The following is a 27,311-nucleotide window of genomic DNA, read 5'->3' as shown; positions in this document are numbered from 1 at the left end:
GGCCCTGCAGCCAGGGTGTTAATCCTCCCCCACTGCCCGCCCAAACTGACAGGAGCCTCACCCTAACAGGCAGAGAGGCTGATCGGACACAACATGATGAAGGGCTAGAGTGCACGGGCTCTGGAGTCAGACTGCCTGGGTTCGAATCCCAGCTCTGCAACTTCCTAGCTGTCTCACCCTGGCTGGGCAAGGAACTACCTTTCTATGTCTGGGTTTCTTCATCCAGACAATGGGACAATCATACCTACTTAACGTGCTAATCCAGGGGTCAGCAGGTTTTTCCTGTAAAGGGCTGGAGAGTAAATGTTTGAGGCTTCAGGGCCATAGGGTCTCTGTTGCAACTACTCCACTCTGCCTTGCAGTGGAAACGCGGCCATAGGTAATATGTAAACGCGTGGGCGTGACTGTGTACCAATAAAACTTTATTTATGGACACGGAAATTTGAATCTCATAGAATTTTCCTGAGTCACCAAATATTTTTCTTTTGATATTTTTAGCCATTTAAAAATGAAAAAAAAAAAGCTCTTCTTAGCTCACGGGCAAAAGCAAGATTTGGCCTGCGGGCTGCAGTTTGCTGTCCCCCATGCTGATCTCTGTCCGTGCCTAGAGGCACCAGGACACGGTTCTGACATCGAACAACTGCTGTGTACTTGATACCCGTTAGCTATTCTCACGTCAGAAGTGTGAATACGGTGGTTGGCTCGCTGGTGAGGGGCAGACCATCGGTGGGGGTCTGCCTTGGAGAAAGAGCAGCTGAGGTAGCTTATTGGTAGCCAATCCTCCAAGCCTTGGACTACCGCTGGACAGGAGTGTCCACAATGCCCTCTAACTGGCCCTTCTCTGCTTGGGTGAGGGGCCCAGGGCACTGGCTCAGCTGTTCAGAACACGGCCCCACCCACACCCCCAAGTGAAGGCCTCTTGTCACACCTGCAGACCTTCCGCAGACGCCCCTCCCAGCTACACACTCCAAGGTCCTCGGGCCAGCTCCCTGCCTGCGGGCACACAGGAGACCTTGCCCCACTGTCAATGACTCAGGACAGTTTCTTCACAAACAGCTCCAGCTCCAGGCTGGTGCTTCCTCCTCTCTTTGGCACCAGGCAGTGGTTGTCTGTTCTCAGTACCTAAGGTCACATCCTTGGGCCCCAGCTCGGGCTGGGGGAGTAAGTGAAACCCCGGGTGGGGCTGTGGAGGAGTTGTTCTCTCTCCAGGTCTGGCGAAGAGCTCCGTCAGGCTTCCCTCTGGCCTGAGCCCAGGCCGACCATTTCCTGGGCCCCATCTCTCTCTGCAGCAGATGTGCGAAGGGTTAGGCCCGCAGGATCTATCTCAATCTGGATGGTCCAACAAGTCCCCTGCACACGCCCAGGCCCATCTTGTTCAAGGCAGACTTTTAGTCAATGTCTTTGAAAGGCCCAGAGAGGGCGCAGAGGGTCCTCTCTGTGTCCAGGAGTTCTCAGCCCCTGACTAGTAGTCTTGGCTAGATCTTTCTTGCCCACCCTGCCTCAGAACTCAGCTGGCACCTGGGTGTCTGTGAGCTGGTTGGAGAAGGCCCTCTCCAAGCGCAAGGTATTGTATTTAGGGGGTGGTGTGCCAGGTACCTGGGTCCCTGGGGCTGGCGGGAGGTGCAAAGCGGAGGTGAAAGTGGGCAAGTCATCGTCTATATCGAGAACTGGGTTGTCCTGGCCCTGAGGGCTGGGGGGAGCTTCGGGGCAGGGGGGCGCCTGCCTCTGGGCCCACCACTGCTTGGCTTTCTGCCACTGCTGGCGGGCAATGATAGAGAGGGAGTCGATGAAGAAGACTTCAATGATCTCAATGACGCAGACGATGGAGCAGCTCATCCACAGGCCCAGCTGGCCACCGAAGTTGGACAGAAGCATCTCGATCTGCAAGGGAGGCCAAACTACACCATCAGGAAGGAAGCCCCCAAGTTGGCCTCCTGCAGGCACCCCAATCCCCAAGGGAGCCACCAGCTAGCCCTCGCTCTGAACAGGCTTGCAGGAAGAAGTGGACAGGCTTCCTGTCGTCTCCTACTCTGCTTGCTCTGATCCAAGGCCTGGCTGGCCTACAGTAGCCCCACCAGCTCAGGCTGGACCCCCATGACCTCACTCTGCTCCCGGAGGCTAGGCAGATGGGCACATGTGCACACCAAGGACAGGTCCCAGGAAGAAGCCACTCACGCTGTTGGCAGGGTTCTCCATGATGGATCTCTGGTTCAGGTCTTTGTAGAAAATCAAGAGTTTGGCCAAGTCTGTCCTGCAGAAATTCCAACAGGTAGGGCCAAGGTGAGTCGGCACCTTTGCATTCTACAGATGACCAGCCCTTCAGTGTGGCTGTCTGCCTCCTGCCCAGCTGCCAGCACGGCCCAGGCTCTGAGCTCCATGGGGGCCTCAGAACCTGGCCCACGGGCCTCCTCTATATGCCAGAACACATCTCCAGCCAGGGCCTGGACGCTCAAGCCGTTCATTCACTCAAAAACCATTTTCTAACCTCCAAACCAAGTCAGTCCACCCAGCTATACTCGCATAGCACTCTGTTCTTCGTTAAACTGTGACATTTGTGATTGTTTGATTGTAATCTCAAATACATGCAGGAGACGGGCAGGTCATGTAAATGAGTGAGGTAGGCTGAGTATACAGTAATAATCATAATAATCATAATAGCATCTGGCATTTATTGGCAACACTTCCTGTGCTGCCAAACACTGTTCCAAGAATCTTACGTGAATTAACTAATTCCAACAACCCTACGAGGTAGGTATGTTTTAATCATAAACTTTACAGATGTGGGAACTAAGACACAGATCGCTTAAGTAACTCGCGCTAGACTACGCAGCTCGTAACTGGCAGAGCCAGGGTTCAAACTTGGATGGCTCTGGCTTCCAAGTCCGTGCTCCTAACTGCTGTGCTAACCTGCGTCCTGAGAGGATGGTGCGAGCCAGAAAGCTCACGCTTACTCCAAAAGGGTGGCTACTCCTCAGCCGTTGGGTGCTATGCAGGAACGGAGGTTTGCTCTTGCCCTTACTTTTGATCTTTCGGAAACAACTGGAAACAATGGATGACTTTTGGGGAGCTAGATTTGGCCTGGGGGGTCACCAGTTTGCAATACTCAGTTTAATAGTTTGCAATTTCTTGGTCAAAGTCTATCTTTGGCACTAAGCTGTAAGCACCCGGGAGGCAGGGTCAACATGGTGCCCCCAGCACTTCACACAGCGACTGGAGCCTGGTGGATATTCAACAAATGCCAGAGGCCAGTCTGGCTCCCAGTGCGGCCAGGCCTGGTGCTGGGCACCGAGGAGATGGGGATGGTGCAGAGAGATGCGAGTTCACATGACAATTTCCCCACCCTCTGCCACCTTTGCCTCCATCGGCTGAGGCCCCTGAGCCTTGGCCTGCCTGATTTTTGCCAAAGGTCCCTTGGAAGTGAATTTCAATGTGGAAAATTCAACTGCAGTTAGAAGCTGCAAAGCTCAGAGAAGCATTTTTCCAGCTAGGTCATGCTACACCACAGAGCCATGAAATAAATCTACTGGGCCATGATCAGTATCTTTTATGACGTGAAATAGAATAGAAAACATCAGATTGTATCCATAGAGATAATAAAAATTTTTATCAACCCATATGGGCACTAATCAATGAGAATCATGCTGTGACTAAGCAGAAGGGATGTGAACGATTGGTTTGGCGCTCCTCGTGTGTACCATCTGAAAATCAGCCCAAAAGCATCCCCCATCATAAGGAAGCGCTGTTCCACGAGACTTATTTTGGTTACATATTCAATGCGCCACCGCGCCAAAGAATTTCATACTGTAAGTTGCGGTCAAAAAGCTTGAGAGCCCCAGGCCTGGAGCAGGTCCTGGCTCATGATTCCAGCTTGATAAATATTTGTTGAATAAAGCAAGGAGTGAATGAAAAGGAGAGGGTTTGGCAATGAGGAAGCAAGTGAGGGGCCCAGGGCCTGGGGCCAGCGGAGGCAGAAGAAACAGGGCAGAGGTGAACTTACTTGTTGAGTTTTTTCTTTATTTGCAGACCTTGGTCCCACGTGAGAACGGACAGCAACCATTTCTGTGATGGAGAAAGAGGAAGTGGTCTGGGGAGGCCCAGAGAGGCCCGGCCAGCCTGTCTGCCTGCCCCCTCAGCCCCAGCCCCGGACCTGGGCCTCCCCTATGGATGACCCTCGAGGCCAGAGGACACAGCCAGGACCTCAGCGAGGCTCCAGGTGGAGGGCTCGAGGGGGAAGAGTGGGCAGAAGAACTTACCTCGGAAACCTCAGACGGCCACTGCGCCAGGCTGGTGGTCAGTGTCCACTCCTTAAAGCTAAGAGGAGAAGGGCATGGAGTGAGCATGGGTGGCCGGGCCAGCCTAGCCCTGCCTGTCCCATCCCTCCCGGGCCACTCACCTGCAGGCTTCCCGGCACACCGACTGGCAGCCCAGCTCTTCCCGGACAAACGCCTGGTGCAGTTGGTAGTAACAGTACACTGAGGGACAAGGCAGAGGACAGCGTGAGCTTCGGGAGCATGGGACCCTTCCTGAGGTCTCCAGTGGTCCCCAGAATCTCCTTTCAATGGTTTCTCCTCCTACTCTCTATAAAGACTGGTTCTCTGCAAACAAATGCTGCTTTGTGATGTTGGGAGACAGAATACTGCGGTGGTAAGGACGTGAGTCGGGAGGTTGGCAGCGCTCGAGTTGGGTCTACCTCTGTTACTCCCTGGCTGTGTAACCTTGGCAAGGTGCTTAACCTTTCTGAGCCTCAGTTACCTGTTCTGTGAAAGGGGACTATCAGTAGTTCCTGCCTCCTGGACTTGACTCAGGTGGTCAAGCTCTTAGCACAGGCTGGGGTGGAGCATTTGGTCCTTAGTTGGGAAACTCGGTTCCAGCCAGGCTTGACAACAGAAGTAAAAGTCTGCTTAACACCAATCCCTCCCTCAGGCAGAAGGCCTTAGTGCTGGCTGGGCCGGGGTGTGCAGGGCCGGGGTGGGTCTCACTCACTCCAGTTGGGGTGCTGCTGGTAGTTGCAGTAGTTGGCCGCTGGGGGCAGAGGCTGGCTGTACTGGGCGCACCCACACTTCTCCACCATCTTTGTCTGGAAGCACGAGTGAAGGCAGATCTGAAAGAGGAGACCTGGGGGTTCCCTCAACATCCTCACACGTGGATGCCAGAGAGCTCCCTCCCCATCCAGAGGGCCCGCCTCCCACAGCCTTGGCAGACTGCATAAGCCTGCCCTATGTCACAGCTGAGCGGGCCAGGGCTGACGCCCTGCCTCCAAACGGACCAAGCTAGAAAATTTACTGAGAATTTAGACTAACTGAGATGTAGAGACCAGGCTGAGCTGGAGCTGGGCCTGGGGTGGTCATTTTCCATCATGTGAGTGCTGACACAGACAGAAAGGGGAAAATTGGAGCAGATACCAAGAAACAGAGAAACCAGCAGCCTCCAACTTTCCAGTTCTCAGGTCCAAGCCCTCTGTGAAGCTTACAGCATAAAAGCTAACGGCAGGGGCTCTGAAGGCAGCCTACTCGGGTGCAAACCCCAGCTTTACCACCTCCCAGCTGTGTGACCTCGGGCAAGCTACTTAACCTCTCTGATGCTTTGGTTTCTTCCTCTTCAAAATGAGTATAGCAATACCTACTTCGCAAGGTTGTTGTGAGCATGAAACGAATCAATATATATAAAGTGTTTATACATGATAGCCTCTCACTAAATATTACCCAGGAGTGTCTTTCCAATGAACTGATCCTTTTTTTTTTAAGGGGGGGAGGGGTCTTGAAATCAGTTTGATTGTATTCTATTTCCTACAAGAAGACATTCTCTAATAGTCTCTTTGTACTCAGTGTGTCCACAACCTCTTAGCTCAGCTCTGAGGCAAACTGGAGGACTCAGAGCAGAGGACCCCTGGTCGGTCCTTCATTCTGCTGGGATGACTTTCATCGACTCCCTGGGTATCCAGTCAGAGATGAATTGCAGACTCTTAGAATGTGAGACAAGGCGTACCCGATGACTGCACTCACGGTTGAAAACTCAAATGCCGACAGGGGCCAGTGACATAGGTAATTCACTGGGGGGGACGAGGATGTGAAGAGTGAGAGGACACCTGTACCAGTTAACAGGGTACTCCATCCACTGATTATCCTACAGGAATATGGGCCCGGTGTTGCCAGATCTTGTTTTTCAAGAGAAGCTGGAAATCCAGGTTTTCTTGTGAAATTCCCTGACTTTTAAACACCATCCAGGCCAGAAAAACCAGTGCAGCCTGGAAGGGTCCTGGGAGCTGCCAGTTAGCAGCCTGGGGGATCCAATCCAACCTCCCCCTGTGACCGTTGAGGATGACACAACTTGCCCCAGGCCATCAGTGAGTGAGGGACACAAGTGGCCCAGAAGCCAAGCTTTCGACCCCCAGCCAGAGCCTCTCCCAGCCTACTTCCCTCCTGCCTGTCACTCGCCAAGGCCCATTTAGGAAGCAGGCGTGTCTCAGCTGTACACTGCGTTCCAGGCAAACCTCAGTGAATCAGTTAAGCTCCGGTTACAGACGGACGGAAGAGGACTGGAACCAGCCGGCATCATTTGTTCTTGAGGTCTCTGGATGAACCCCAAGGATTCTCACCAGAGTTCCTGGTCCAAGACACACCCCAGCCTATAGAGAACTTTGTGTCCTGGGTCCAGGTCACAGTGCAGGGTTGGGTGTCCCCTTCAGTCCGTACCTTGAGGGAGTAGGCAGCCTTGTAGATGTTCTCGACTGGCACGTCACTCCCGTCCTCTGTGCACTGGCTGTAGGGTTCACTCAGCTTGAAGGACTCTGTCTGTAATCACAGCAGCACACATTCAGCCCCGCCCTCCCCCAGGAACCAGACAGAGGGCATCACTAGCAGTCACTCAGTCATTCATTTAACACATATTTATTGAGTACCTACTAAGTGCCTGGAGCTATTCTAGGCACTGTGGAATCAACAACAATCAAAATGGACAAGTTCTCTGCTCTCATGCAGCTTACATTCTAGTAGGGTAGACAGATGGCTAAAAAGCAAATAAATAAATCAGATAATTTAGGATAATGATCAATGAAACTGGGCAGAGAGACTGGAGAGGTTGGGAGCAGGAGGGTAGTCATTCCAGAAGAGTGATTAGGGAAGACGTCTTTGAGAAAGGGACTCATCTGGAATGGCAACATGGAATGGCAAGAAAGAGAGGACGTCATTTTGCTAAGAAATGGAGGACAAGGATTGGGCAGAGGAAGCCGCAAAGGCTGGAGGTAGGAGAGGTCCCAGGCGGCTGGAACATGGCAAAAGGGAGAGAAGTCGCTGGAGATGAGATCAGAGAGGGAGGCCGAGGTCACATCATGTCGGCCCCCTCTGCTGTGCTGAGAATCTGGGTTTGGGTTTCAGAATGGTAGTGACCGTGGAGGATCCACCGGGAGGGGCAGGAAGGATCCAGAAGATGAGCGGTGGCTGGGAGCTGCCCGGGATTTTCATCCTGGCAGAGGATCCAATTCCTACCCTTTTGTCCTCTGGCCCCAGAAGTTGACTTGGAAAAATGGACTTTCTTAGAGAGGGCCAAGGAATGCCCAACAGAGAAGAGTGATCCCCTGATCAGAGAGGGGTCAGGGCATCTTAACTTGCAGTTGAAAACTGTATTACATCGTGTTTCTTGTGGCTGACTAAGTTTGGCTCTAGCTTAACATTTGTCACTGCAAATAAACAATCAGACAAGCCAAATAAGGAAAAAAACCCCCAGAATAACATCTCGCAAGGGGGAACAATAATAGATTACAAATTGTGACCAGCTTATACTAGGTCCCAGGGTGTGTGTGTGTGTGTGTGTGTGTGTGTGCGTGCGTACACAGTTTTGTTTTGTTCTGAAAGTGCAGGTAAAGGGAAAATGGATGGCAGATTTAGGAGAAGGAAGAAAATTCTTTTTTCTTTGAAGAGTGGCTGGATAGAGAGAATGATAATGGGGTGGCAGGGGCAGGGTGCGGGGAAGGAATCAAGAAATTTGCGGCAGGTAGAAACTGTAGACCCCTCGAGCGAGCCGGCTAGGCCCTCTGTCTGTTTGTATTGTAATTCATCTGCAGATCTATTAGTCTCCCTCGATTAACCGCAAGTACCTCAGGGCAATTAGCAGGGCTCATTTTAAAACATTTAAACAGCAGAAGCGCACAAAGGGGAAAGTAGCCATCTAGTCTCTTCCCCAGGGTACCTACCACTCCAACAGAGCAGATCTCGATCTCAGACAGACAGACAAATACTTCCACGTTCCCTCTGCCTTGCAAACTCCCTGTCACTAACAGTAGAGTGAGCGTCTTTCCACATCAGTGCAGAATCAACAGACTGACTTCATTCCTCTAACAGCTGGGGAGCAAACACATTTCGAGCGTCCAGCACACGCCAGGGCTGGGCTGGGCACAGGGGTACCACGACGCCGAGCCGTGGCTTCCCTTGAGGGCGCCTCAGTTCAGTGCCACCCTCTAAGCTTCTCCAAGCAGCAGGCTCCCTGGGCAGATGTTCCCTGGAGCCCCCAGGTGCTGCTGAGCTGTCCACAGAGCCTAGAGTGTCAGCTGCGGCTCGGCCTGCCTGGGGGAGGTACCAGGCCTGGCGTCTCGGCGAGAGGGTCTGTCCACTAGGGTAAGCCCCGTGCAGCCAGCAGCTGGCACAGGTGGCTGGGGCGCCTTCTCCCCTGAGAACCAGCCCCTGGGCCACTTCCAGGAAACCAATTATGAGATATCATCTTTTGATTTTTATGCTTTTTGAGAACTCAATGGCCCTTTACTCTGCAATGATGCTTACTGAACTCAGAGCTCTTGGGTTTTGCCCGAAGCAACTGAGGTACGGCGGATGGGGCAAATGGCCTTTGCAAAGTGGGATAGAGGTCTTGAGCTGATCAAAGACTCAGCTGGATGAACTTGGACAGAGTTCAAGAGAGCTCTCTCTCGACCTCCCACCTTTCACTCCCCCGCTCCACCATCACTTTTCCAGAACTGCTGAGTTTTGCAGGGTGGGAAAACATTTTGGCTTCTGTCCTGACCCCTAGGGACACAAAAGTGAGAATGGGTATATGTGTGTGACCGTGAGCAAGTCATGTGTGCCTGTGTGTGAGTGTGCATGCATGTCTCTGCATACGTGTGTGAGCGTATGCATATGCGTATGGACGTATGTGCGTGCATGCACAGGGATGTGTAGGTGTGACTAAGTGTATGTGTGCACATGTGTGTATGTGGGTGTACATGTGGGAAACAGGACCTGTTTGTATCAAACCAGGTTCCATCTGCTTCCTTCTGGGAATCCTGGGGGAGGAGGGCATTTGCACAGGAGGCTCTAGCTCACCTCTTTAAAAGATGAACCGTGCCAGGGAAAAGCCCAGGTGGCAGCATAATGCCCTCGATGGAATTATGGGTGGTTTAACTCTTTTTTCTTTTGTTCTGTTTTTATATTGCAATAAATTACAAAAGTTATTTGTGTATGATAAAGTTTACACTTCTAATCAATGGAGAACAAAAAAGGATTACTCAACATATGAAGTGAGGGCTGTTTGTAAACCATTTGGAGGAAGTAATAAATTCCATCTCTGCTTCCCATCCTGCAGAGAAAAATGCCAGTGGGTTAAAGTATTAAATGAAATAACAAACTAACTGGAAGGAAACTCAGCTCAGTATCTGATCTCAAGGAGGGAAAATCCTCAATAAACAGAATGACAAAAGAAGAAAACAAAGATTTTGACTATGTAAACATTTGCTGTTTTTACACGTGAAAAAGTAGCATAAAGAAAACTAAAGGAAGGCACAAATTGGGAAAGATATTTGCAACACATATGGCAAATAATTAGTATTCTTTGTATATATGAGCAAGTGATTAACGTCTCATAAAGGACGGGGGTGTCACAAAGGGCAAGGGAAACTTCCTTAACGCCTCTTTTTGCTTCAAATTTATTTTTCCTTCCCTTCACATCTCTTTTCTTAAAAAAATGTATAGTGATTGGCAATATTTTTGGAGCACTTACTACTTGACAAGCACTGTTGTAAGTGCTGCATGTGAATCAAGTCATTGAATTCTCACCAGCCTATGAAGCAATGTTTTTATTATCATATGCATTTTACAGAGGAGGTGACTGAGACACAGATTACACAACCAAAGTGCAAAGCTGGGGTTTGAATCTCAGCTGTCTGGTTCCAAAGTCTGAGCACTTAATCCCTCTTACACATACGCTTGTGAAAAGAGTTGTGTTCTGCTTTAAGATAAAAAGGTACAGTAGGGTTTGCAAGGACAGTGATGTCTCCCCGTCTCCAGAGCCTGGCTCCACACCCCGCTGGGTGAGTTGTCCACAACTGCCCACTTCCTCATCTCCCATTCATGACCCAACCCAAACTTTGGTTTCTGTTCTGCTCCTTTCACTGAAAACTGCTCTGGCAAAGAACACTGGTGACCTCTTGGTAGCCAAACCCAGAGAACACCTTTCGCCCTTTATCTTGCTTGACCTCTCAACTGCATTGGCCAATGTGGCTCACATCTTCCTTGAAACTCTCTTCCTTCCTTTATCTGACGCCAACTCTTTCTGGCTTCTGCTCCCACTTCTTTGCCTTTATTTCTCCCTTTTCTTTCTGCTCATCCCTTAAATATTTGCATTCTGTCTCAGGTCCCTTGGGTGATGGCATTTATTTCCAAGTCTAGAATTATGCTAGATGCCCCCACACCTCGGGTTTCTCTTCGAGCTCCAGGTTCATAGCACCTACTTACTGGATGTTTTCACCTTGATTTCCTAAAGGACAACAACTTGAGTCTATCCCAAACTGAAATGATCACCTTCTCCCCCAAATTTACGCCTCCCCTTGTAGTCCCTAATTCTGAGCCTAGCACCTCCACCCACCCCACTGCCCAAGCTGCAACCTAAATATCAATCTAACTTCCCTGGCCTTCCTCGCTGACTTCGGTTGTTAAACCCTGTTGCTTCCACGCTGTAATATCCTCAACTCCATTCACTTCTGCTCATCCCCACAGCCATTGCCTCCACTAAGGTCCTCATCATTTCCTTCTAGAATTACTGTACAGTCATGCACCGCATAATGACGTTTCGCTCAACAACGGACTGCATCCACAACGGTGGTCCTATAAGATTAGTACCGTATAGCCTAGGCGTGTAGTAGGCTATACCATCTAGGTTTGTGTAAATGCACTCTGTGATGTTCCTGCAACGATGAAATCACCTAATGATGCATTTTTTAGAACGTATCCCCACTGTTAAGCAACACATGACTGTAAATAGGCTGCCTCTATATCTTGATTGCACTTCAGCCACAGCGATTTTTAAAAAAGTTTCACTACACAGCTTAAAATCCTTTCTGTGACCCCTTAGTAACTGCTATGCCCTTTGTCTGGACTAGCCCTTCCTGACACTGTTCGCCTGACACTTGTCCTTCAAGAATCCATCATCTAGAAAGCTTTCGCCAACAGCTTCTGCCTGGGCTCCCATCCATCCATCCACCCACCCAACAATATGTACTAAGGATCTACTATTTCTAAGAACTGGGCCTGGGAGCAAGACAGAGAAGTTCCCTGTTCCCACAGAGCTGGGAACTGCATTGCAAAGGTGTGTTGTGTTCTCCTCTTAAAGGTAAGATCTTTGAAGGTAGGTGCTCTGTTGTACTCATCTCTGAATACCCAGTGCTTTGGACACACAGTCACTCAATGAATGAAGAAAGATATGACTGGGTCTATCAGCTTAACGTGCCTATCAAAATAAATAAATAAATAAAAATTAAATAAGAAAGGAAGACTAGTTTGTTTGGATTTATTGTTAGTGACTCCCTGCTGACGTCTTAGTAATCCCTGGGTTTTTGTTGTTCTAGATGCTCATAAATCAGAACTAGAGCTGACTGTTCCTGCTCTGTGGCTTTGATTTTGGACATCTCAAATTAGGTGTAGCAGACAACCTACCCAGGCCTTTGTCTACCCACCATTGGTAAAGAGAACATTTGCTTAACAATGTGGTAGGTATTTCTAAGCTCAGAGAGGAAAACCAGAGGGCAGAATTCCTTGGTTCTTGTACTTTTCCAAGCTCTTGTAACTCTCCTCCAAGTGTGCAGGCACCGTGAGGGGCAGAAGGGAAAGAGAGGGCAAAAGAATAAGGTAAGGATGTGCACACATCCCAGGTCCTTCTTGAGGGTGCAGGTAAAGCCACATGGGAAATGTCAGGTCAAAATGGTCACTATTCTGATCTGGTGGTCTGGAGATCTGCCGGTGAACAAAGGGATCAATGACCCAGCTCCCTAAGTGGTACCTCAAGGTCTTTTTAAGCTACAGCTTGAGCAGGTTGGGGCTCAAGATTTTTTTCTTGGACAATCATCATTCACACAGCCTGAGTTGGCGCACAGTACCTCTCACGTTGGAACGATTTCCCACCTTGGAACAAAGCTCCCAAACGACATGCCTCCCGAGAGAAGCCGGGTCCCCAGACAAGCGTCCTGACAGCTTCTCTTGTCCAGGGTTGCCCTTTGGTAGAGCACCATGAGGCACAGAAGCCGCAGATTTCCTCTGGAACGTCACCACTCCCATTCATCATCTCTGCCGTCTCAACTTAAATATCGCTTCCTCAGGAAAGCATTCTTGAACTCCCCACCTCACCCCATAAAAAAAGCCCTGGGTCAGGCGTCCCTGTGACAAGCTCTCACGCATCCCACGTCTCCTTCTTAGCACTTATGATGATTATAATTAATCATTTGTATAATCTTTTTTTTTGTTATTGATTCTTTCTGCTGGACTCTAAGTTCCAACAGGACAGGGACACTATCGTCCAAACTGATGTAGTCCCAGTATCTAGCACATAAGAGGCACTCAGAAAAGGCTTGTTGGATGGATAAATGATGAATGGACATACAAGCTCTAAGGCCCACCATATTACTTTATAACCTGATATGAAGCCATCTTTTATGGCTGGGCTATACCTTTTGTGTCATTCTACCATTACTTTCTCCTAAGAAGACACAATTGGCTTCTCCTTTCATTCAGAACTACTTCAGTTTCTAAAGCTGAGGTTCCTGAGTTTGCCGCCTCCTGGAATAACCACTGGAGTTTGGTAACAATATGGATCCTTGGGCTCCTCTCTTAAAGATTCTCATTCTGATATCAACCCGGTTTAGAAACTACTGCTCTGGAGGACAAACTTGTGAGGGATAAAGAAGGCTAAGAAGTATAATTTGGGACATTAAGGTTGGATATAAACAAAGGCAGAAACAGATGGCCCACAAGGAGATTTTACCCCCACAAACAGGTGGAAAAACGCCACTAAGAGGGACTGTAAATTAAAATTACAATAGATACCATTTTTCTCTTGACAGATTAGAAAAGGTTAAAAGTTGGCTAATACCCGTGTTGGTGAAAGTGTGGGAAACAGCTACTCTCACATATTGCTGGTGAGGTTGGAAATTGCTACAACCTCACTAGAGGGCAATTTGACAAACACACATACTGTCTGACATACTTCCAGGAAGTAATCAGACAAATACACAGCACATCGCACCATGGTTGAGGCTGGAAATGACCTAATGTCGATCAACAGGGAATTGCTTCAAGAACTTATCCATCCAATGGAATATTATGGGTCTTTAAGAAGAACGAGGCAGATCTATACATATTGATATGGAACCATTTCCAACCTACAGTGTCAGGTAGAAAATAGGGCAGAAGAGTATTTTGTATTTGCATAAAAGGAGAAATGCTTATACCTATACACAGATGCTTGAAGACTATAAAGTTCAGGCCAAGACACAGGCAACAACGATGATCTACGTGGAGAGGAAGGAGGGGACTGGACGTCAGAGATGGAAGGGAGATACATCATCATGGTATGCTCCTTGGTGTGGTCTGAGTTCTTTATTTAGTGCATATAGTCACTTTAAATAAGTTCTTTACAGTCATTCTATTAGAGACAGCAAGAGACAGTGAGAGAGCAAGAAAGAGAAAGAGGGACTAGCATAAAAAGACGCCAGGCCTGCAAACAAGAAAACTGTCTAAGCAGTGGAGTGACCAGGGTGTCAGAGCACACTCCCCTCCTTGTCCTTCTGCTCCCTCTGGGCTAGCGGACCCAGGATTGGAGTCTGCAGCCCAGATGGGCTTCTGTTGACAGCTATGCGTGTTCTCCACACCCAGTGAGGTCAGAGAAGGTCAAAGACTTGAGGGAGAAGGGGGTTCTTGATAAATGAGGTGAAATTGATGGGAGTGTGATAGGTTAAACAGAGCTTTGATGGCCCAGTGACTTTCCCTTAGCCTTTCAACGGTAGTTTACATGCCGCATAGGCCTCTAGGCAGCCCAGAAAGAAGGTGTTAATCTGCCCTATTTATATTACTGACAAATATACAGTTAGTGTCTGATTCCTTGCTTCCAGCACAGGTCCCATAAATGCTGGTGTCTGTCTTTGGAACAAGGAAGGTTCCTTAAATTCTTTCCCCAAATGGCATCCTGTCCTTGTTCCTCCATACAGAAGATACAAAGATGGTCTTTAGTGTAACTACTGGAATGACCATTGAGACAACCATCAGGAAAATACAGGACCATGCTCCCTTTTGAAACCAACATCCTTTTCCATAAGCCGCACCTCCTTGATTATCCCTGAAAGAAGTCTGCCCTCCTCACCGAGCCTACAGAAGTCAGAATGTCCTCTTACCAGGTGCATCCCTATGGAAGTGGCCATCGCCGTCTCAATCTCCGTTCCCACGTCCTCGACGAAGGGGTATTCATCCTGCCGGTGGATAATCACCTTGGCCCCAGTGGAGGACACCAGGAAGGGGTTATACTCCTCTTCGTTTATGTGCAAGATGACCTGCAGCCCTGGGAGGACAAGGCAGCCTACTGTGGTCAAAGGCTAGGAAAACATTCCCTGGAGGCAGCCTGCCTCTCCTGCTGCTTCAGGAGCCTCAAGACCAAGACCCAAGAATTTCCAACAAGTGAAAGGTGGACAGGGGCCAGACTGGAAGCTCCACGAGGCGAGGAGTTCTGCTAAACGTAAGTCAGAGAACTGCTACCCTGCCAGGGACATGCATCTCCTCACGGCCCTTTGAAATGGGGAGTTCTGCTGAGCATGCAGAGGGACGGGCAACACTGTGGCTGCTTAAACCCTCAGGGAGAAGCACTGATGGTGCATCTATCTGATCACGGACCTAACTTCTCTCCCTGCTCCTGCTTTCACCCTGCAGGCGATTCTGCACCCAGCAGCCAAGGGACCTTTTACATCAGAAATCTGATCAGCTCACTCCCTTGCCTGAAACCTGTCACTGGATACATGGGAACCCACAGAATAAGATCCATAAACTAGACTGTGTCTGTCAGGCTTTGATGACGCGCTCCCTTCTCCTCCCACTCTCCTCCTCCCTCGAGAAGCTCCAAGCACGCTGGTCTTTCTGTTTCTAGAGCATATCAAATTCATTTCCTTCTCAGGGTCTCATGCTTGCTAGTGCCCAGAATGCTCTTCTGCGGACTTTCAGACATATCTTCTCATCCTTGAATATCCCTCCTCACAGAGGCCTTTCTGGACCTGCTTATCTGAAATAAAACCCCCATCCCAACCCCAAGCCCTCTCTCTTCCCCGGTGCTGCTTTCTTTTCCTCATTAGCATTTACAACTGGATAATGTCTATGCACTTGTTCACTCATCTGCCTCTCTCCACTATAATGCAAGTCTCCTGAAAGCAGAGATGGCATCTGTCATGTTCACAGGCACCTGGAAGAGGGCCTGGCACACAGCAGATACTCAATAAATGATTGGTAAATGAACAAGTGAACTGAACAAGCACGGTCTCTATGGATTGAAAGAAGAGAACTTAGAGAGTCATTCTGACTCTTTTCATTTATAAATAAAGGAACCAAAGCCCAGAGTGGGGAAGTGATTTGCTCAAGGTCACACAGCCTATATGTAGCAGAGCCTGGGCTGTGCAACTCCTTGCTCCCAGTTCCCAGACAACTTCCCACTGAAGTCTGTGCCCTCAATTCCACTTCCTGGCACACTTGGTAAGAGCACAGACTGCACAGTAACAGGGCCAGGAGTCCAATGTGGTTTTCCTCCACGACAAGGCCTGGCCTTTCTTTGTGGGAGTAAATTCAATTTGCTTAGGGCCTTTCAAGAATTCTTTTTATAGGTAAGCCAGGCCAACCTGTTGAGTTCCTGCCTTCCCTACAAAAGTCGTGGTAACAGAATGGTAGTAATGGTAATCCTGGAGGTAGTGATAGTTGTATTGGTGGTGGTGCCAGTAGAAGCAGCAGCAATGGTAGAACAGAGCCATGCTAGTGATGGTAGTAATGGTAGTAACGGCAACCACAACTAGCATTTAGTGTGTGCTTAGTGTGTGCTATGGACTGAATTTTGTGTCCCCCTCCCCATATGTTCAAGCCCCAACCCCTGATGTGACTGTATTTGGTGACAGGGCCTTTAGGGAGCTCATTAAGGTTAAATGAGGTCATAAGGGTGGGCCCTAATCCCATGGGGGGGGGGCATCCCTACAAGAAGAGGAAGAGACAGCAGAGCTCTCTCTCTGCACGCCACAGAGGAAATGCCACGTGAGAACACAGCAAGAAGGCAGCTGTCCGCAAGCCAGGAAAAGAGGCCTCCCCAGAAACCGAATATGCCGGCACTTTGGTCATGAACTTCCAGCCTCCAGAACTGTGAGAAAATAAATGCCTGTGTTTAAGCCACCCAGTCTGTGATATTTTGTTATGCCCGCCCGAGTAGATTAATACAGTATAATCGGGTCTTATTCTAAGTGCTTTACACATTTTGAGCCCTCTTAATAATCTTGTATCCGAGATACTGTCATTAGCCCCACTTTACAGATGAAGTGCAGCAACTTGCACAGGGTCACACAGTGAGAGGCAGAGCTGGGTTTTGGCTCCAGAATCTGTCGACTAAGATAAAGGTGTGCTTGCCTTGCTAATTTCCTGTTCAGCATATCTGGGTTTAACTCCATCTGGAAGCCGCCTGCCTTGCATTACTCAATCCAGCAAGAAGCCAAACCAGAGTGGTTTCCCTGGAGGAGGAACCCCAGCAAGGTCCCTGTTGCTCTCTCAAAAGTAAAGAGGAGACATCAAAAAGGAAAACAAGTACCAAGAAAGAAGGAAGGAACCAACACAGAAGCTAATGGAAACACTGCAAAAGGAAAAATGGTGTCCCTGGTTTCCAGCCAGGTGGACAGATCCTGTATTTCTGGAAGGTTCAAGTGGCCCCAATTGTCCTGTGGCCAGCATGCTCACTGTTAGAGGACCCCGGAATCTCCTTGGTGCAGAATTCCTTACCATATTCACTGCCCCCCATGGAGGTGCTGAGGATAGTTTCATTTTGTCTGTTGTTGAATGTGTAGCAATTCCCATACATCGGATGGTGGAAAAGTGTGAAGTTCCTGTGGAGGAAGATTCTGGGTCAGAAAGGTCTGTGCTGGGGACTCCCTCATGCGTCTGAGCTGAAGTCTCGATGGGCAGTGCCCACAAGGCCAGCTCTCTCTGTGGACAATGGGTGACAGACACGACTCACTTGCCCCACCTTTCCTGAGATAAATGACAAACAAGGCCCCTCATCTGGTTGACACATGTTGACGGAGAACTACTTTGTGCTTTCTGTTCTCCCTCTTAATCCTCTCACCTCTGTCTCCATCCTAACTTGGTATTCCTTGTGCCAACGTATCTGTCCCAAATTCCTCTGCTCTTGAATTTCTCAGCCAATACTTGACATTTTTCCACTCCATCCATAGGAAATGATCCCCAGAGAAGTAATCACATCATACATGCCCTCACACTGACTTTAGAACCCAACCCTTAGGGAGACATGATTCTAATCACTCAGTTTTCGCAGACCAATATAACTACCAACATACAGAAAGCCTTGGTATTTAAAAAGAATGAGGTAAGCCCTTCAGAGAGGCAGGAACAATTTATTTTTTATTTTTTTGTTGAGGATGATTAGCTCTGAGGTAACATCTGTTGCCAATCTTCCTCTTTTCTTTGCTTGAGGATGATCAGCCCAGAGCTAACATCTGTTGCCAATCTTCCTCCTTTTTTGCTTAAGGAAGATTAGCCCTGAGCTAACATCTGTGCCAATCTCCCTCCACTTCATATGTGAGTTGCTGCCTCAGCATGGCTGACAAGTGGTGTAGGTCCACGCCTGGGATCTGGGCCTGCAAACCTGGGCTCCCTGAGCCGCCGAAGTGGAGAGTGCTGAACTTAACCACTATGCCAGGGTGCTGGCCCCAGTGGGAATGTCCCATCACTGCTCAGTCACAACCAGGGATCCGAGTGTTAACTTAAGGGCAGAAAGGTTTGAAAGCTCACACGTCTGTACATAGACCTTTTTTCTTCCCTTTCTCCTTCCTTTCCTTCTTTCCTTCCTGTCTTCCTCTGTGCTAGATCGGTGGTTCTCAATCATTGGTATGCATGATGGTAATATACAAGGTTATACATACACCATCAGCTACTTGGTTTTCATGAGTAATTTGATGAGTTTAAGGATATTTTGACTGTATGCCATCTCCACTTCCTCACTGACTCTAGAGCCCAGCTCCCGTGTAAGCTGTTTTCCAAAGGGCAAGGTCAATGAGAAGAGCACTTTTCCTTCCCAAGACCCACAGCTGAGCTGCAGGTGCATGCAAGAAGCCTCGAGCTGAGAGAGCAGCTTCCTTTCCTGACCTGGCATCGCAAGACACCCCGTCAAAGAAGCAAGTAACCAGTAGCTCCTCGGCAGAGTAGCTCATGTTGATTTTCTTCTCCAGAGACACCTGGGCCATGATATTCATGTAGTGCAGCTTGTACCACTCCTGGATGGCATTGACCCCCGAGCTGAAGGTGTAGACAGCACAGTTGGACGTGTCATTTGAACACTGTGAATAAGAGGAGACACTGGGCTGAAGCCATCAGCCCTACCACTGACCTTCAGCAGGACTGGACGGATGAGGAACTGAGACTCGAGAACAGACACTTAGGGGAACAGGAGGGATACCTGGGGCAAGATGGGCTTCCTTTCACTTCTGGGAGACATCATCCTCGAGCCTCAAGGACCAAGGAGGGACTGAGCAAGGAAGGACAACACAGTCTCACTCTCCTGACTCCCTATCAGGAGAGAAGCAAACCCAGCTTCTTCAGGTTCCCCAGACATCCAGGCTGCAGCTGATCATTGCCACTGAGTTCCTATACAACCCTTACCATTTCCCTGTGGATCAGCAGTCTAGAAATCTGGATTCTAGCCCAAACTGTGACAATACTTCTCTGCTGGATCTTAGGCAAGGCATTATGTATCCATTATTGCACCTACAAAATGTGGATGAAAATACCATCCTTCCCAACTTCACATGGTAGTTGAGAGGACCAGCATTTAAAATATATAATAATGAGAGCTTTACAGCGAAATTGTGGTACATTCTAGAAGTTCTCATCCCACAGGGCTTGGAAACTCTCCTAAAAGATGGACATCAAAGGACTGATTTTGGTATCAAAGAGAACCTCGTGGGTATCTTATGAAAGGACCCAGGAAGACTTTGAAAAGTCTCAACGGTTAAGAAAAAGGGCCCGGGGCTGGCCCAGTGGCACAGCAGTTAAGTTCACACATTCCGGTTCTCGGCGGCCCGGGGTTCGCTTATTCAGATCCTGGGTGCGGACATGGCATCACTTGGCAAAAGCCATGCTGTGGTAGGCGTCCCACGTATAAAGTAGAGGAAGATGGGCATGGATGTTAACTCACGGCCAGTCTTCCTCAGAAAAAAGAGGAGGCTTGGCTGTAGTTAGCTCAGGGCTAATCTTCCTCCGAAAAACAGAAAAGGCCATTTTTTCGGATTTGTGACTGGGGCCATGAGGTCTCATAATCTCAATCAAGCCTACAATGGATGGAAGTAGTTCTCATCCGGCAGAGGTGGCTGGGGCATGGAGAGGAGGGGGGTGACTGAGTTTGCCCGGGAAGGTTATGGGATTCACTTTTGGTGAATGACTGCTTCTTCAGAGCCCCTCAAGTAGGACCAAGAAGGAGAGATGAGAAGTCAGGCTATAAGCACCTCACAATGGCAAATACTACAAGGAACACTGGGAGTTTCTGCTGTTTATCATCTATTTTCTTCCTTCTGACATCTGCATCCCAATTTTGCTTTGGCAGAATTTCCTTTCCCCCTTTGGATACAGTCTGGTGAGACTGTCCATCAAGATGCCCCACCCTCCATAAACCATCAGGTGATCCAGTCTTGACCAGTCAGATAGTCCCAAGATGGGCTTGAATCCATCTTTATGGATGGATTAACAAGAGACTGCAAATAGTTGAAGCTTATTTACTCCAGTAGTAGATATGAAGTAACTTTCCAGCATTTTTTGCCACCAAGATCCCTGGATCTTCCTTAATTTCTGTCCTTTGAGATGCCTCCCTGAGCTACTGGTTACCGTCTAAGACTTTTTTTTCTGCTTAAGATTGCCTGAGTCAGTTTCGGTTGCTTGCATCCATTTCACCCTATCTGGGTATGTTTCTACCTGGGGGACTGCAGGGGCTAATGGCAAAGGAGAAAGCTCCCTGGACCCACTATCTCCAGCCCATCCCATGCCCCAAACTGTAAGAAGGTGCATCTCACCAGTTGGAATCCCACCACCTCCTTGGACTCGTGGACGTTCATGACATCTGATTCCTTGCGAATGATGCTCCCGCTGACTTTCCGCTTCCGCCCTGTGAGGAAGTCCCTGGCCTTGCCCATCTCACCCTCTTTGAAGGCCAGCAGTGGGACCAGGTTGAGGAATTTGGGCCGTGTGCCCTCCCAGACCGAACTCCAGGACTCTGTGTCTCGGCGTTTCCGAGACTTAATCTCCGAAAAGCCATACAGGGTTTTCAAGGCCCCTCTTGTCTCCTGTTCCAAGTCGGCTAGAAGGTCCCGCACAGCACTGTACCTGTCAAGGTGGGAAGGAGGAGTGAGGAAGAGTGGAAGCCCCTCTGGCGGAATGCCCACAATTTTTGTGCTGCTTTCCATCAATGTGTGTCAACCTGGTGCCCACCGCTCCCGCCCCTTTGGCCAAGAAGACCAGGCCTTCCATGACTTGCCCCATCCAAAGTGACTGCCAGCTCGAGTAAATGGGGACAGGCTCCGGTGTGACCCTTGTGTGACTTCCTGTGGCTTTACCTCTATCACTACTCTCTGCTTGCTCTCAGGGTGTGTTGGCGAGTTTGTCCCAACCAGCATTTCTGGAGTGGTGACTATCAAGTACTCCCATAAACCAGCCACAGTGAGGACAGGTAAATAACTGCTAACCAAGAGTCCACCCAGGGGCAGGCTCTGTCTCCACCCAGCACACTTGCCCCTGCCCACTGACTGTCCTCGAGTCTGGGAGCGCTGGGAAGGAAGATGTGTAACTGTCAGCTCGACAACCCCCAGGAATAAGGATACAGGAGCTGACCGCATGAAGCATAATGACACCAACTTTTAATTTTCATGATACCAAATGGTCCTGGCCCCCCTCTTAGGTTCCCCCCTGTCTCCCCTCTCTCCTCCACTTGCTCTGGGCAGAGGCAACACAGCATAGTGATGGGGCATATAAACTCCAGAGCCAAACTACATGGGTACAGTTCCCCACCCTGGTTCTGGATATGTGACTTTGGACAAGTCATCGAGCCTTTCTGTGTCTCAGTTCCCCCATCTGTAAAGTGGTGTTATTGGGAAGAGTCAATGAGTTTATTATCTCTAGCTATCCATCTATCTATCTTTGTGTCTACACGTGCTTGTGTGTGTATATATATGTAATCAAGTGGTCGCTATTATTACTTTTCCTAGCATAATTACATTTGATAATATTTCATTCCTCTACTACAACATTAGCTCCACCAGGACAAAGACTGTGTTTGGGCTGTTCAGATCTATGCCTCAGAACCTAGCACAGAGCATGACAATTTGTAGGTGATTAGTAAATGATTATGGAACAAACAATGGATGAAAGGAAGAAAGGAGGAAGGGAAGGAGGGAGGGAGGAAGAAAGAAAGAAAAGACCATGAGGTGGAGGATGAGTCTTAGAGCTGACTTTGATTTTGGGCTTTGCCACCAACTCATTGATGACTCTGGAACGGTTATTCCCCTTTGGTAACCTCCCTCCCCTGCTCTTGCCTTCTCCCAACCCCCACACCTGCTCTGAGAAATTCTGCCAGACTCTGACCTGCCTCAGAGCAGTTTTCTACAATCCTGAGGACTCCAATGACATATATAGAACAGGTCCTGCGGCAGACAATAGGGCAGTACCAACAGCTGACCTGCTCAGAGCCCAGCCATCTCAATTAGTGGGGCTGGGTTCACTCAGGTGAGGGTTTGGGGCAGGTGAGATGCTTCCGGAAGTCACCTGAGTGTCATGTCTGAGTCAGCCTCGAGCTCACAGTCTGGGGAGAGTGAGGGTGTGAACTCGGAGAGCTCAGGAGATATGGCTACGCTGGGCTTAGTGTGTGTGCGTGTGTGTCTGTGTGTGTGCACGTCCAGGGTGAAGGGTTCTAGTTCATTCCAGGCCCAACCCGCAAGTGAAACTGATCCTTGCAGGCTCCCCCTCCTGCCTTCCCCGAGTTAGCCCATCCTCAGAAGTGGGTGACGGACTGAACACTTGGTACAGATTTAGAAACTGGGAGGGAGAAGTTTACCAAGGCTGGCAACAAATTCCACTTTCTACAAAGCATGTCTGCAGGCCAGAGTGTGTCACTTCAGAAGGGGCTCTGGCATCTGCCAGCACTCCATGTCCCCGCTCCTGCCTCTTACTTGTAAGGGTTAATGTTGCAAATGGTGACAGCAGGAAAATCCAGCTTCTGGAAGTGGATCTTGATGGAGACAGAGACGGTGTAGAAGGAGATGACGAGGAGGGCACACTGCCAGAAAATCAGGGCCACGGCTGTGAGCGTGAACAGAATCCAGAGCAGGCGCCGCAGGCGGCCGCGGGACACCACGATGCGGCGGCAGCCATGGGTGTTGGTGTTCAGGCAGTACCACCGCATCAGCTCTTTAATGGTGGGCGCCTGAGGCCCCGTAACGGGCAGATTCTTCTTGATTTTGGCTTTGATCTTCTCTCCAGGAGCCATGGCAGGGATGGGACTGTGGGGCACAGGCAAGCTAGAGGGGCAGAGAAGAAAAGCAGGCGAGCTCACAAACCTGGCCTCTTGGCACGTCCCTGGAGGCCAGGTGCTGGGAAACACCAGTCCACGTGCCCTCAGAGGCCACTTTCCTTTTCCCCGCTGTGGGCTGGACAGCCTGCATTCTAAGGCCTTGGCCTCTTCTCTAGGATATTTGTTCTTTGGCCACCATAGCTGCCAAAGAGCTGCCTTCTCCTCTTGCGGCCCCTAGGCCAGGCCAAAGGGGCCTGGGTGAGGTTTAACCCGTGGATCCCTGGACAAGTTTGAAGGACCTTCAGTCCTTCCCTCCTGCCTGGAGCCGCTCCAATCAGCCTCTGCACCCCTCTTAGTATGCTCTACCGTGATTCAAGCCTTGCCACCTACGCCTTACCGCCTCAGTTAGCCTGCCCTCCTCGAGGGCAGCATTCTACCCCGTCCTGCCCCCTGGTGCCCAGCTTGGTGTCTGGCACTGAGCAAACAGAGCAAAGCCTGAGCAAATCGATTCCAACAGATAAAATCTGCCAAGAGCATTTCCCCGCAGCCTCCCTAGGTCGTGTTCAGTCCCTTCCCGGCCGTGTCTTCCCAGCCCTTGCCTGGGGCTTGACTGCCAGTGGAGTGTTTCTGTTTCATTTCTGTTTCACATCTTCCCTTTACAGTCAAAGCCCTTCGTGTCTCTAGAGCGCCTAAAAGAACAATAGCCTACAACCATTGGCCACTTAATATTTGCCAGGCACTGTGTCATATTTCCTTGATTCTAAGATACCACTAATTTAGGGAATACACTTTGATTTAATAACAACTTTGTTTGGGGGAAAGTGTTGGAAAGCATATTACCACATTCACAAATGAACGTGATGCATCTCAATTACAGGAACTTTACAATGTGAAATAACATTCTTTTTAGAAATGAACTAATGGATATGTATAGGGTCATCTCATGCTTACAATATGTATAGTCTCATTAATCTCATAAATATATAGTCTCTCCCTCTCTGTCTATATATATATATACACACATGATCTCTATATATTTCATTTCATATTTCAACAACCCCACAAGGTATGCATATTATTGTTATCTCCATGTTACAGAGGAAGGAACTGAGCTCAGAGAGGTGGAGTAACTTGTGCAAGCTCACACAACTAGTAAGTGGAAGAGTGCAGCCTTCACCATCACGGCGTCTGCCTCTGAGGGGCCTGGTATTGCGCTGGGTGCTGCCCCCTCCCCAAGACAGTTAATTAACAGCACCCAGAACTAAAGGAAGGAGGAAAGAGAAGAGATTTTGAACTATTTAACTTCCAAACTCTGGACAGTAGATGTGACTGCTTCCCACAGTAGTGAGCACTGGTATTTCGGGAGGAGGTATATGGAAACCCTGTCCCCGATGCCTACCGTAGGTGACAGACACAAATTAGGACATATTGTAACTTGGAGAAGGATATACAGGGTGGTCCCCATGCCCCAAGAGGGCCTGTGTCAGGACAAGAACTTTAGTTTGGCCCATCGGGTTCTTCAGACAAGGGTCTGGACTGGAGGAGTTACTTTTTCTCCACCCTGAACCCATAAGATATCGTCCCAAATCGGGAGCTGGGGCAAAGCTGGGAGGCTTTCAACTTTAGGATGCTAATGGGTTTCAGGTTTATGATGCAAAAGAAATAGAGTACAGGGCGGGGCTGGGGGAGTGGGTTGGGGTAGAGGCCATGCAGCCAAACCGCTCCAAACCCTCCACAGAGGTATATGGTCTTGCTGGGATGAAGGAAACCATCTCTGACCTCAAAATTATGCTATTAGCCTCTTGGCAAGAGGAATGTAATTTATTTTGTTTTATCATTTAAAATATTGTCCATCCTCACCTCCTCTCTCAAAAACAGTTAGCAAGAGTTTGTTTTAAAATCCTAGGTCCAGGTTCAATTTATTGTCAAATAAAACCGCAACCTAGGGAAGGTTGTCTCTCCTGTGAATGTTAATCACTGGGGTCCCTCTGCCCCGTCAGCCCCTTCCCCAGGACTGACCTTGACCCCAATGGATCAGCCACCAATGTCAGTGAAGCCACAAGTGAAAGAAATGAACCGATCGAGCTCATCACAAAACATAAATGTTCACACAAACAATGTTTCAACTTCAAAGCAAGGTTGCAGCTGCTATTATTTTGCACCGCTTTGCAGGATTAAACATGATGCATGGTGGGAGAACTAGTAGCTGACACACAGCCCTCACTCTTCTAGGCATTTAATTTCCACAACAGTCTTCTGAGGTAGCTACCATAACTTCCTCCATTACACAAATGCAACTGAGACACTGAGAGGTTATCCTACCCAAGGTCACCTAGAAAGTGGCTGAGTTGGGATTTGAACCCAGGAGTCCAAGCCTTTAACTACTAGCTATGCTGCTCCACCCATAATAATAACAACAGCAATAATAGCAGCTATCATATATTGATCCCTCACTCTACTCCCAGGCATCTTACTCAGCTCTTTTCACACACCATCTGATTTAATCCTCACTATAATTACATGAGCTACTAGTGCTACCTCCGTTTCACAGAGGAAACGGAGGTGCACAGAGGTAAGACAACTTGCACAAGGCCACACAGCTAGGAAGGATTCTCTGGAATGCCAGGGTACTGGTTTACGCCAGCGACGCTACTGCATCCCGCTCGCCTCCCCGCCGCCCCTCCCGCCCCCAACTTCACCTTATCCCCATACCACGGTGAGGAAACCCGAGCCTTAGGCTTTGGGCGCAGGACCCGAGCTCCTCCGGGGCGACTCTGCAGCCCCTGGCCACCCCGCGCAGAGCCACCGACCGGATGCTTTCCTGTGGCCAAAGCCACGTCCGCCCCAGGGCAGCCCCGGCCGAAGCCGCAGGAGAGAATCCAACCAACTCGCTTCAAGTGTTTGCTTCTTTCCGCAACCGCAATCACCCCAGAGAAAACATTCCAGAGGGTAAAGGGAACAATCGCGGTCAAGTCCATGCATCTCACCAAGGCCAGGAAGGAGGCCGAGCAGGTGCTGGGCGGAGAGGCGAGGGGCGGCCCCGGAGTCCAGGAGCCCTGGACCTCGTTACTGAGAACTGACTCCACCCCGGCTCTGCGCCCCGGGCCACAGCGCGGGCAGACGCCAGAGAGCTGGACCCGGATTGATGTGGGAAGGTGCCCCAGCATCCCAGCCTCGGGGGGGCAGCCTAGGGCTGACGCCGGCACCGCCATCGACCGCGCGGACGGCGTCCGGGAAACCACAGGGCCCCGTGTGCGCTCCGGTGCCCGAACTCCCCGAACTTGTGCGACCCGACCCGGCTGGACTCACCTCACTCAGTTCCAAAGGGTCCGGGGCTCGCGTGAGCGCGAGCTGGGTACGCTCTGTTCTGCTCCCAGTGCAGCGCAGGCATCCAGCAGCCGGAGAGGCCACTGGCTCTTGTGGGCCGGGCCTGGGCTCCGCCCTGGGGCCCCGCCCCCTCGGGCCTGCCCTTACCTGCCCAGGTGTAATCCCCACGCGGCCGAGGATGTGCGGCCGCCCAGAGCGTCCCACGACTCCGCAGCGCCCCCTGCTGTCCCGAGGCCTCTCTGCGTCCCGGCCCGTCCCGCGCTGTGCCTTCCGGTGGCACCGCGCAGTGCCTGGTGCCGCCCTGAGGCGGCCCTGTACCCTGCATTCCCGCTGGGAATGCACCCAAGCACCTGGCAGCGCCTCCTGCCGTCCTGTTACTGCCCAGCCCCTTCTACTCTTGTCCAGTTGGGCGTCCTCTCACCAGCAGAAGTTTCAAACAGCCTCTTGCCCAGGGCTTCATCCTCCACCTGCGTTGGGCTGTGGGCAGCAGGGCCTGTTCAGCCAGGCTGCTCATCCTTCGGTCTCTTCAGCCGCCTTTCTACAGGGACTCAAGGTGATAACTACAAGAAATGAGCTTAGAAAATTGCAACTGGGAAGGACCACAGACGACACCTCCATCACATCCCCTTTGGGTAGGGAAGAACCAGGCCAGAGAGGGGAAGGGATCTGTTCTCGCTCAGAGCTTCTCAGACTTTAACGTGTAAGCAATCACCTGCGGTTGTGTTAAAATGCAGATTCTAATTCAGTAGGGGTCGGTGGGGCTTGGGAATCTGCACTTCTTTTTTCTTTTTTCCTTTTTGATGGGGAAGATTGGCCCTGAGCTAACATCTATGCCAGTCTTCCTCTATTTTGTATATGGGACGCTGCCACAGCATGTCTTGATGAACTGTGTGTATGTCCTCACCTGGGATCTGGGCCCACGAACCCAGGGTTGCAGAAGC

The 27,311-nt window shown here is 49.9% G+C and overlaps 1 protein-coding gene across 2 annotated transcripts; it reads right to left on the bottom strand.

The window, feature by feature from the left end:
* Positions 1–405: 405 nt before the first annotated feature.
* SCNN1G (sodium channel epithelial 1 subunit gamma) lies at positions 406–26,578 on the bottom strand. 2 transcript variants are annotated; one of them, XM_046665271.1, is made up of 13 exons: positions 26,353–26,578; positions 22,703–23,050; positions 20,555–20,864; positions 18,639–18,829; positions 17,256–17,359; positions 14,639–14,802; positions 6,693–6,791; positions 4,984–5,101; positions 4,394–4,472; positions 4,254–4,311; positions 3,998–4,059; positions 2,176–2,251; positions 406–1,881 (listed from the first exon to the last, which is right to left on the bottom strand). In XM_046665271.1, exons 2-13 carry the CDS (start codon positions 23,017–23,019, stop codon positions 1,501–1,503), a joined length of 1,959 nt encoding a protein of 652 aa, XP_046521227.1. In that variant the 5' UTR covers positions 23,020–23,050; positions 26,353–26,578; the 3' UTR covers positions 406–1,500. The 2 variants fall into 2 exon arrangements, with proteins under 2 accessions (XP_046521227.1, XP_046521228.1); XM_046665272.1 differs by lacking the exon at positions 26,353–26,578 and adding an exon at positions 26,031–26,076.
* Between the last annotated feature and the right edge of the window lie 733 nt (positions 26,579–27,311).

The sequence above is a fragment of the Equus quagga genome, chromosome 7 (genome assembly GCF_021613505.1).
Source record: "Equus quagga isolate Etosha38 chromosome 7, UCLA_HA_Equagga_1.0, whole genome shotgun sequence".
NCBI classification, from domain to species: domain Eukaryota; kingdom Metazoa; phylum Chordata; class Mammalia; order Perissodactyla; family Equidae; genus Equus; species Equus quagga.
This window is presented reverse-complemented; position numbering and strand designations above follow the sequence as displayed.